General features: G+C 44.4%; 1 protein-coding gene across 4 annotated transcripts in view; it reads right to left on the reverse strand.

Annotated features, from left to right (window-relative positions):
* Positions 1–12,050, reverse strand: part of LOC311129788 (A-type potassium channel modulatory protein KCNIP2) — a gene marked incomplete at both ends in the record, with an annotated part of 266,529 nt that overhangs the window by 25,702 nt on the left and 228,777 nt on the right. For 2 of the 4 annotated variants that reach the window (XM_084162231.1, XM_084162229.1), the window contains one exon: positions 7,623–7,728. The exons of the other annotated variants lie outside the window; for them this stretch is intronic. In XM_084162231.1, coding sequence (XP_084018357.1) covers positions 7,623–7,728 — 106 coding nt within the window. Of the gene's footprint in view, positions 1–7,622; positions 7,729–12,050 lie in introns of those variants that run through there. 4 annotated transcript variants of the gene reach the window in all.

Consider the following 12,050-nt stretch of genomic DNA (forward strand, 5'->3'; position numbering starts at 1 on the left):
AGACAGGATGCCACACAGGCACACACACACAGGCACACACACACTTTCCAAATCTGTCTGATCGGCATGAAGTAGTTACGGGTTAAATGTTGATTTGGAAAGGGAGATCACACAAGGCATCCTTTCATTCATGCACTATACCTCTACTCGAACTGACGAAAATCCTTGGGATCGAAAACTTGTCTGTTCTTTTTTTGTATACTTTATTAAGCCCAGCACCTAAGTTTTTGTGTGTATAACCACACACTTTTTTTTATACAGATATAGGATCTTAATTTGATCCCTCTTTTGTTGCTGAGATTTTCCTGCATTTCAGGAAATGCAGATGAGCTTCATTTATTATAATTTTTTTTTTTTTCACCTTTATTTAACCAGGTAAGCCAGTTGAGAACAAGTTCTCATTTACAACTGCTACCTGGCCAAGATAAAGCAATGCAGTGCGATAAAAACAACAACAACACAGAGTTACATATGGGATAAACAAAATGTACAGTCAAAATAGAAAATCTATATACAGTGTGTGCAAATGTAGTAAGTTATAGAGGTAAGGCAATAAATAGGCCATAGTGCAAAATAATTACAATTTAGTATTAACACTGGAGTGATAGATGTGCAGAAGATGATGTGCAAATAGAGAAACTGGGGTGCAAATGATAACAATGTAAAATAAATAACAATGTAAATAACAATATGGGGATGAGGTAGTTGGGTGGGCTAATTACAGATGGGCTGTGTACAGGTGCAGTGATCGGTAAGCTGCTCTGACAACTGATGCTTAAAGTTAGTGAGGGAGATAAGTGTCTCCAGCTTCAGAGATTTTTGCAGTTCGTTCCAGTCATTTGCAGCAGAGAACTGGAAGGAATGGCGGCCAAATTAGGTGTTGGCTTTGGGGATGACCAGTGAGATATAGCTGCTGGAACGCATACTACGGGTGGGTGTTGCTATGGTGACCAATGATCTAAGATAAGGCGGGGATTTGCCTAGAAGTGATTTATAGATGACCTGCAGCCAGTGGGTTTGGCGACGAATATGTAGTGAGGGCCAGCCAACGAGAGCGTACAGGTCACAATGGTGGGTAGTATATGGGGCTTTGGTGACAAAACGGATGGCACTGTGATAGACTACATCCAATTTGCTGAGTGGAGTGTTGGAAGCTATTTTGTAAATGACATCGCCGAAGTCAAGGATCGGTACGATAGTCAGTTTTACGAGGGCATGTTAAGCAGCATGAGTGAAGGAGGCTTTGTTGCGAAATAGGAAGCCAATTCTAGATTTAACTTTGGATTGGAGATGCTTAATGTGATTGACATAAATTCTCTGAAAACACGCAAAAACATATGGTTATATTAACAATATTGCACTTTCCATGTAGCCTAATTTTGGCCAGCTAATAGCCTAACCACCGATCAAGCAACATTATGTTACAGCCTTATTCTAAAATGGATTAAAGAAAAAAAAATGTCCTCATCAATCTACACACAATACCCAATAATGACAAAGCGAAAACAGGTTTTTAGACATTTTTGCAAATGTATTAAAAATAAAAAACTTAAATACCTTATTTACATAAGGATTCAGACCCTTTGCTATGAGACTCGAAATTGAGCTCAGGTGCATCGTGTTTCCATTGATCATCCTTGAGATGTTTCTACAACTTGATTGGAGTCCACCTGTAGTAAATTCAATTGATTGGACATGATTTGGAAAGGCACATACCTGTCTATGTAAGGTCCCACAGTTCAAATCAAATCAAATCAAATTTTATTTGTCACAGACACGTGTTTAGCAGATGTTATTGCAGGTGTAGCGAAATGTTTGTGCTTCTAGATCCGACAGTGCAGTAATACAGTATCTAACAAGTAATTTCTAACAATTTCACAACATATACCCAATACACACAAATCTAAGTAAGGAATGAATTAAGAATATATACATATATGGACGAGTGATGTCAGAGCGGCATGGATTAAGATACAGTATATATAGAATACAGTATATACAGTACATATGATATGAGTAATGCAAGATATGTAAACATTATTAAAGTGACTAAGATACTGTAGAATAGTATAGAATACAGTATATACATATGAGATGAGTAATGCATGATATGTAAACATTATTAAAGTGGCTAGTGTTCCATTTCTTAAAGTGGCCAGTGATTTCTAGTCTATGTCTATAGGCAGCAGCCTCTAATGTGCTAAAGATGGCTATTTAACAGTCTGCTGGCCTTGAGATAGAAGCTGTTTTTCATTCTCTTGGTCCCAGCTTTGATGCACCTGTACTGATCTCGCCTTCTGGATGATGGCAGGGTGAACAGGCAGTGGCTCGGGTGGTTGATGTCCTTGATGATCTTTTTGGCCTTCCTGTGACATTGGGTGCTGTAGGTGTCCTGGAGGGCGTGTAGTTTGCCCCTGGTAATGCGTTGTGCAGACTGCACCACCCTCTGGAGAGCCTTGCGGTTGCGGGCGGTGCAGTTGCCGTACGAGGCGGTGATACAGCCCGACAGGATGCTCTCAATTGTGCATCTGTAAAAGTTTGTGAGGTGCCAAGCCACATTTCTTTAGCCTCCTGAGGTTGAAGAGGCTCTGTTGCGCCTTCTTCACCACACCGTCAGTGTGGGTGGTCCATTTCAGTTTGTCGGTGATGTGTACGTCAAGGAACTTGAAGCTTTCCACCTTATCCACTGCGGTCCCGTCGATGTGGATAGGGGGGGTGCACCCTCTGCTGTTTCTTAAAGTCCCCGATCATCTCCTTTGTTTTGTTGACATTGAGTGAGAGGTTATTTTCCTGGCACCACAGTCCCAGAGCCCTCACCTCCTCCCTGTAGGCTGTCTCGTCATTGTTGGTAATCAAGCCTACTACTATTGTGTCATCTGCAAACATGATGATTGAGTTGAAGGCGTGCTTGGCCACGCAGTCATGGGTGAACAGGGAGTACAGGAGTGGGCTGAGCACGCACCCTTGTGGGGCCCTAGTGTTTAGGATCAGCGAAGTGGAGTGTTGTTTCCTACTTTCACCACCTGGGGGCGGCCCGTCAGGAAGTCCAGGACCCAGTTGCACAGGGCGGGGTTCAGACCCAGACCTTGAGCTTAATGATGAGCTTGGAGGGTACTATGGTGTTGAATGCTGAGCTATGGTCAATGAACAGCATTTTTACATATGTATTCCTCTTGTCCAGATGGGATAGGGCAGTGTGCATGTCAAAGCAAAAACCAAGCCATGAGGTCGAAGGAATTGTCCGTAGAGCTCCGAGACAGGACTGTGTCGAAGCACAGACCTGGGGGAGTGTACCAAAACATTTCTGCAGCATTGAAGGTCCCCAAGAACCCAGTGGCCTCCATCATTCTTAAATGGAAGAAGTTTGGAACCACCAAGACTCTTCCTAGAGCTGACCGTTCAGCCAAACTGAGCAATCGGGTGAGAAGGGCCTTGGTCAGGGAGGTGACCAAGAACCCGAAGGTCACTCTGACAGAGCTCTAGAGTTCCTCTGTGGAGATGGGAGAACCTTCCAGAAGGACAACCATCTCTGCAGCACTCCACCAATCAGGCCTTTATGGTAGAGTGGCCAGACAGAAGCCACTCCTCAGTAAAAGTCATCCTCAGTTTAAGGCACATGACAGCCTGCTTGGAGTTTGCCAAAAGGCACCTAAAGGACTCTCAGACCATGAGAAACAAGATTCTCTGGTCTGATGAAACCAAGATTGAACTCTTTGGCCTGAATGCCAAGCGTCACGTCTGGAGGAAACCTGGCACCATCCCTACGGTGAAGCATGCCCTTGGCAGCATCATGCTGTAGGGATGTTTTTCAGCGGCAGGGGCTGGGAGACTAGTCAGGATTGAGGGAAAGATGAACGGAGCGAGATCCTTGATGAAAACCTGCTCCAGAGCTCTCAGGACCTCAGACTGGGGCGAAGGTTCACCTTCCAACAGGACAACGACCATAAGCACACATCCAAGACAACGCAGGAGTGGCTTCGGGACAAGTCTCTGAATGTCCTTGAGCGGCCCAGCCAGAGCCCGGACCAGATATAATTTGCATTGTTAAGGCAATCAATCAGAGCCCCCCCATGTAATGTAATGCAAAAGAGACAAAACAAAAGAGACCCTTTCTGTCCCTCTAGAATAGATGGCTGTAAATGCACCTCAGACTCCCACAATAGGCGGTGCTGCTATTGAACAGCCATTACTGAGATTGAGATGGGAGTGTAAATGGCCTGTACTTACCACTAAGCAATTTACCAGCACTTACTGAATATATATCTCTCTCCTCCCCATCCACTTTCTCTCACTCCATTCCTCCTTATCCCCCTCATCCATGCTTTCTCCCCTGCTCCTGCTCTCTCTCCCCATTCCTCCATTCCCTTTTTCCTCCATTCTCACCCTCACTCTCCCTCATTGATCCTCTCTCCCTACCATCTTTATTTTGTCCTAACAAGGATATCCCAATCAGGATTGAAATAGTGTCCTTGTCTGCATCTACCATGGTGGGCAATTCAACATTCATTGTTTTATTTTTAAATCATAAAATGCTGACTTATCATGACCAAAACCCTGCAAACTTCCCCTTATTTACATTTTATTAAAAAAAATGTATAAGCTGAGAGATGACAGAATGCATCATTGGTCCTGTATAAAAAAAGAGAATGTAACTCCTAACTCCCGAGTGGCGCAGTGGTCTAAGGCACTGCATCGCAGTGCTAGCTAAACACTCGGGTTTCACTTCCTATAAAACACAGCTGCTGAGATGAAATCTTTATCTTCTAATTAAAATATAATATCACATTATACTTCCATAAACCATAAATAGTCAGACTATCGAGATGAAAACTTACAGTAGATGTGAGGCCATAATGTACCTAGTTGACTCTGAATCAGATTCCCTTTTCTACCTTAGGGTTTTTAGGCTAGAGTACTTGAAAGTTTATACATGTGGTCCCTAAAGAGACACCTATGAAGTCGTAGCTCTTTGGTCTCAGGTAAAACAATAGCAATAGGTAGCGTTCATACTTTGTTGTCTTTGCTGATGACACCGCCCAGGTATGTGAAATCCTCAATGCAACCTCCAGATTTACGATCCCCCATTTCAAACTTCTAAACAGACAAATACAAATCCCCATGTTGAACCAAATACATGTCAACACGTCCTGTCACCCGTCAGTCAATTCCTTGGCGATATTGGAGCGTGATTTACGCATGCACTCACTAACTGTAAGTCGCTCTGGATAAGAGCGTCTGCTAAATGACTAAAATGTAAATGTAAAATGTACCAATCGAAGCTTACTATAGATTCCAGCCCCTACTGGATTGGCTGTTGATACCTAGCACTACCTAGCATGCTACTAGGTGGCATGGAGAGGATCTGTGTCTGTACCACGTGCTCTCACTACTGGTGTCCTCCAGGGCTCGGTTCTAGGCCCTCTCCTCTTTTCTCTTTACACCAAGTCACTTGGCTCTGTCATATCCTCACATTGTATCTCCTATCATTGCTATGCAGATGACACTCATCTTCTCTTCTCCTTCCCCCCTTCTGACACCCAGGTGGCGACATGCATCTCTGCGTGCCTGGCAGACATCTGAGCTTGGATGTCGGCCAAGCTCAACCTTGACAAAACGCCTTCCTCCCGGGAAAGTCCTGTCCGCTCCAAGGCCTCTCCATCATGGTTGACAACTCCATGATGTCCCCCTCCCAGAGTGCAAAGCAGAGGAGGCTGGTGGGAGGAGCTATAGGAGGACAGTCTCATTGTAATGGCTGGAATGGGATAAATGGAATGGAGTCAAACATGTGGTTTTGATATATTTGATACCGTTGCATTGATTCCATTCCAACCATTACAATAAGCCCGTCCTCCTATAGTTCCTCCCATCAGCCTCCACTGGTGAAAATAACCTTGGCGTGACCCTGAACAACACCTTGTTGTTCTCTGCAAACATAAAAGCAGTGACTCGATCCTGCAGGTTCATGCTCTACAACATCCGTAGAGTACGACCTTTCCTCACACAGGAAGCGGCACAGGTCCTAATCCAGGCACTTGTCATCTCCCGTCTAGACTACTGCAACTCTCTGTTGGCTGGGCTCCCCGCTTGTGCCATCAAACCCCTGTAACATCCAAAATGCCGTAGCTCGCCTGGTGTTCAACCTTCCTAAGTTCTCTCATGTCTCCCCGCTCCTCTGCACACCCCACTGGCTTCCAGTCTAAGCTCGCATCATCTTCAAGACCCTGGTGCTTGCCTACAGAGCAGCAAGGGGAACTGCACCTCCTTACCTTCAGGCTATGCTCAAACCCTACATCCCAACCCGAGCACTCCATTACGCCAACTCTGGTCTCTTGGCCCTCCCAACCCTACGGGAGGGCAGATCCCGCTTAGCCCAGTCCAAGCTCTTCTCTGTCCTGGCACCCCAATGGTTTAACAAGCTTCCACCTAAGGTCAGGACAGCAGAGTCCCTGCCCACCTTTCGAAAATGTCTGAAACCCTACCTCTTTGAAGAGTATCTTAACTCTCACGGTGCCCCCGAATTAATACATCTTTCAAATTCTGTGCACTTTATTTAATAATTTATTTAACAATAGTTTTGCTTGCTTGTCAATTGGCTGGAAGTTGGAAAACAATTGTGTTAGATAAGGAACTGGCTCAAGTGGGCGGGGCAACATAAGGTGAATAGGCACAAAAGAGTCCTTCTAGCACAGAGTTTCTAAACCCAGAGGCGCAACATCGCAAGACTTCCGGGTACGCTTGCGAAACAGACCAAGCCTGTTTTAGGTTTGAGAAGTCAAGGAGAGAAGTGAAAAATTCTTCCTTAGTTGTTATTTTTCTTGAGATCTAAAGACACAACCTAGATTTGAGGCAATGTCTTAAGTAGTTGAATGTGATTACTCCGACCTCGTGAAAGTGACAAACTGAAATGTTAAAATTTTCCTCACAAACTATTTTATATTGAAGGAGTTCCTTTGATTTGATGGCTTGCACATGTGCAGTTTGGCACGAGACGACCGTTATACCTGATGACGTGTTTCTGCACATGAGCTTAGCTTGCCAACTACAAGTGTGATCAGGGATTTCTATTGGAGAAGCAGTTTCTGCCTATCTTCATACTGTACTGTCTTTGCTTCTGTTATATTTTACAGCATATTTTAAACTGCAATTTCTCAACAAACTGAAAATAGCTGTTATTTTGATAGGGTCATTAAGGTCATCAAAGACAAAATATTAAGACAATATTAGGGTGCCATTCATCTTTATGACAAATTCATTCATGTTTTCTGTATGTTCTCTCTTAATCTTTCGATTTCTCTTTCAGTCTGTCAAACCTGACCTGCAGGAATTTAGTTGGTTCTAGCTGAACTTGTTCTGATTCTTGTTCAAACCAACATGTGGGCTTAAGCTAAAGCTAAAGCCAAAATGGTAGTCAAAGAAGCCAAAATGCCAAGTTCCCTGTAGTAGCCACTCAAGGTTAATATCTAGACTTTCTAGACTTTGCAACATTTTATACTGATAATATGGTGTGAGTAAATCAAATTAAAAATAAATACAAATTGTATCAAATTTGATTAAATACAATTATTTCAGAAATAATAATAACACATTCATCCCCCCCCCCCCCCCCCCACCCCGTCCATTACCTTCCTCTCCTACAACTTCGAAGAGTCCAAATTGCTCCAGGACTTTGAAGAACAGTCCCATCACCACAAGGAGAGCTATCATCTCCAGCCCATCCAGACTCAACATCCTGGGGACACGATCTCATTGAACCAGGCCCAGCCAAACCCAGTCCCTTGTGCCAGATTAGACCTATATCCTGTGCCTCTTTCCCCAAACAGAGCAGTCCCTCTGCCTGTACCAGAAGCACAAAGCTGGGCCAACCAGATTCAAGGTGGGTACACCCAATTGAACCCAAGTGGTCACCAAGTATCCACAAAAAAAAGTCCCACTATTCCATAATCTCCTGCAGCAACAGTTAAGAGAGCTGGTTAGATTACTCTGGTCCCTCCTCCAGAACCCCTCCTCCCCATCCTGGGCTCAGATGGCCCCTCTGCCCCCCCCCCCCCCCCCCCCTCCTCCCCAGAGCTAGAAATAGATGTCCATACAGCCCCAATAATGGATCAGTCCTGGACTACCATCCGGTAAAGATTCCCCCTGCCTCCTCCAACATCACAGGGAAAGTCAAACTCTTCTCCTCTACTCGCTTCCCTTCTTCTTTTCCTTTCTGCTCTCTTTCCTGTCCTCCTGTTTGAGTAAAATAATCAGGGGAAGAGTGCTGTCTGCTAGTCCTTTGGCTGTGGTTGTGTGTGTGTGAAGGAGAGATAGAGTGACTGACTGAGGTAGATGTGGGAGACAACAAGAGGGAGAGGCAGGGAAGGGGGAGAGAGAGTGAAGGGGAGGCGGGAGGGTAAGAGAGAGAGACAGAGGCAGCGTAAAGGGAGATGGTGAGAAAGACAGCGGGAGAAAAAGAGAGAGAGAGAGACAGGGAGGAGAGGGAGGTATGACCAGTGATATTACCTTCATTGATTTGCCTAATGTAGTTTCCAAGGTAACTGGCTGAAAATGTTTGGAAGAACCAAACTCGACAACAGGCATGACAACAGAGACAACAGCTTTTAAAGAAATAACTATTTCACTACTACAGAAATAACTGTTTAACTTTTTTAATAAATGTCTAATTAGATGTTTTGGCAGTCTCAATACACACTCTTGCAGTATGCAGTAAACCTCTACCGACATAATTAATGCAATATTTCATTATCTAGGTTACGTAAACACCAACACAAATTCCCTTCAGTAGTAGCTTCAGGAGAAACAGCAACAGATGCATCTTAGCAGAGAGTGGGTGGAGACAACAGTTAGATGGAGGAACACTGGTCAAATTGAATGGCTTAGACTGATGTTTAATCAAAACAATGAATCACAAAGATGGACCCAATCACAGGAAGGTAGAGACAGATCAAAACCCGATTCATTTAAAACCAGAGTACTGTTTCACTACACGACAGGGGGAAAGAGGAATGGAGTGAGACAAATAGAGTGCATGAGAGCAGAGAAATGTTAAAGCAAGACAAGAAGAGAGAAAGAGAGAGATGAGAGGGTCTCTCCTCCCCACTTGTGAGTGTAACTCTAGCTTATTAATTTCCGTATTCTCTCCTAAACCAGGGTTTCCCAAACTCGGTCCTGATGCCCCACATTGGTGCACGTTTTGGTTTTTGCACTAGCACTACACATCAGAGCTCTTCTCCCATGCTTTGTGAATACAGAAAGCATCCATGGCTGGTCAACTCAAATATATATATACAGTCCCTTCGGAAAGTATTCAGACCTCTTTACTTTTTCCACATTTTGTTAAGTTACAGCCTTATTCTAAAATGGATTTAATAAAACAATTCCTCATCAATCTACACACAATACCCCATAATGACAAAGTTTTTATTTTTAAATACCCGATTTACATAAGTATTCAGACCCTTAGCTATGAAACTCGAAATTGAGCTCAGGTGCATCCTGTTTCCATTGATCATCCTTGAGATGTTTCTACAACTTGATTGGAGTCCACCTGTGGTAAATTCAATTGATTGGACATGTTTTGGAAAGGCAAACACCTGTCTATATAAGGTCCCATAGTTGACAGTGCATGTCAGAGCAAAAACCAAGCCATGAGGTCGAAGGAAATGTCCGTAGAGCTCCGAGACAGGATTGTGTTGAGGCACAGATCTGGGGAATAGTACAAAAAAATGTCTGCAGCATTGAAGGTCCCCAAGAACATAGTGGCCTCCATCATTATTAAATGTGACTAATTTCAGGAAACTAGGCGTATGTCGTGCGTCACTACATCACAGGAGAGCCGTTTGACCGTAAACTTTTCTTTTTTTGGCAGAAATGCCTTCTGGAACATGTGAACTTTCATGTGCCTTAATAACAAACCTGTATGCCATCTGTAAATATGAATACAATTGTTTCATTATGAGCCTACTTGGTTTAGCCACAGAAAAAGACAGGAACCTTCCCGCTAGCCATGATTGGCTGAGATAATGGATGGGCTGGAAATGCAGAGAGATGAGTTCGGATTGGTCTGCCATGTAGCACGCTTCTGTCTATAACATGAGCTGGTGAGTATGTGTAGGTAATCCTTTCTAACAGGTTTTTAAAAAAGACATCACGTAGTAGAACTGCCAAGGTGTTGCTCTCCACTTTCTGGAGGGCCGAGTTTTAAATGATAGCTAAGGAGATGGAGAAATGTCTGGCGTTTGATTGCAAATATGCAGACGGAGTCGAAAAGAGAACACACAGAAGGATGTTGTATAAAACACCTGGCAACCATGGCATCTGTGACAGAGATGGAGAAGCGTCCATCCATGTATACGGTAAGATAGTCTAGCTAGCTACATTTTCAGATATTACACGTTTCTAATTTAGTCAGAAAGTCATTTTCATTTCAAGTTAAAGCGTACTGTTAGCTAGCTAGCTAACGTTAGCTGGCTGGCTCGCTAGCTAACATTACGTGTATGATCTGTGTAGTAATATTATTTGCATCTCAGAGCCATTTGCATTGCTAGTTATAGCCTAATGTTAGCTAGCTAGCTAACATTGAATCTTGTTGGTTAGCTACCTGCTGATTCATGCAGGGTAGTAACATTATGAGTTGGGATTATGGTTAATTGTTTAGCTAGCTAGCTAGCTACATGTCTAAACAAAATAATCCACTATGCAAGCAAAAGACTCCACTATGCAGGTAACCATTTCAATAGAATGTCCATGATATCACTGCGACAACTGTCGATATTCGTGGCTGGTATATTCGCTCTGGCTATCGATTTCAGAGCACTCGTCTGAGTGTGCCAGAGCATAGAATAACTGACAAATTTACAAACGCTCAACACCCGTTGAATATGGGCGGTGTCAGTAAACATTAATTACATTGTTGCCAGCAGCACAGTTGCAGTCACCAACACTCTGGATAACATAAAAACAGCCTAACCAGCTCTGCTACGGCGAGTAAAATGGTCAAAGTGAGCTGTTCCCTCATTTGTGTCTGGAAGTAGCTAGCAAGCTAACCAACGTTAGCCAGTTAGCTTGGGTGCTTGACTGCTGTTGTTAGGTCAGAACGCTCGGATCAACCCTACTCCACGGCCAGAGCGTCCAGTGTGCCGATTTCTCCTCTTTCGACTCCTTCGACAAGGGTTGTAGTTGCGAATCTGCCTCCGTTTATTACGGATGATCAAATCCGGAAAGAGCTGAGTCGTTTTGGCAAGTTTTCTAGCGGTTTTTGTGTACTGTCGGCAGGTTTTCAAGCAGACAGCGTCAAGCATGTTGTTTAGTTCCGGAGGCAAGTGTTCAAGTTTCTGAACAACAATGAGCAACAGTTAAATGTGCATTTTAAAGTGAGGCATGGGGAGGGGCTCTACGCCGGGTTTTCCAGCACAGATAGTCTGCAGTGTTTTGAGTATGGGGATTTGGATGCCCACATAAAGGCCGTAGACAAGGTGAGGGTACAAGCGCCAATGGGGGAAATCGAGGTCAACGTGCAGGGGGCCATGAGACGCAGGCAGCAGAGTCTGGGCTTAGTCTTGTTATAGATGGTGGTGTAGATTAGGCTGGGTCTAGTCATGCTGTAGATGGTGGCGTAGCTGAGGCTGGGTCTAGTCATGCTATGGATGGTGGTGTAGCTGAGACTGGGTCTAGTCATGTTATGGAGGGTGGTGTAGATGAGGCTGGGCCTAGTCAGGCTATGCTAGTGGATGAGGAGAGTATAGTGGAGAAGGGTAAGCGACTAGGGGGGGTGGAGGAGGGTATCATGCGGAAGAGGAAAAAGGGGGAGAAGAAAGGAGGTGGGAGGGGAGAGGCTGGTGTGGTCAAAGGCACCAAGGAACCTTTGCCTGGTGCTGGGGGGGAGGCCCCGACCAGAGAGAAAGGGCAGGTGGGCAGGATGGGAGATAGAGATGAGGAGGAGGAAGGTGAGTCTGAGGAAGAGGACGATGAGGAGGCTTTCTTTTCAGACTCCTCCTCAATGGGTCCAGAGCTGACAGCCAGTCAGGCAGAGGGATCAAAGTACACAGTGAGGG

This window comes from Coregonus lavaretus, assembly GCF_964263955.1.
Source record: "Coregonus lavaretus genome assembly, chromosome: 1".
NCBI classification, from domain to species: domain Eukaryota; kingdom Metazoa; phylum Chordata; class Actinopteri; order Salmoniformes; family Salmonidae; genus Coregonus; species Coregonus lavaretus.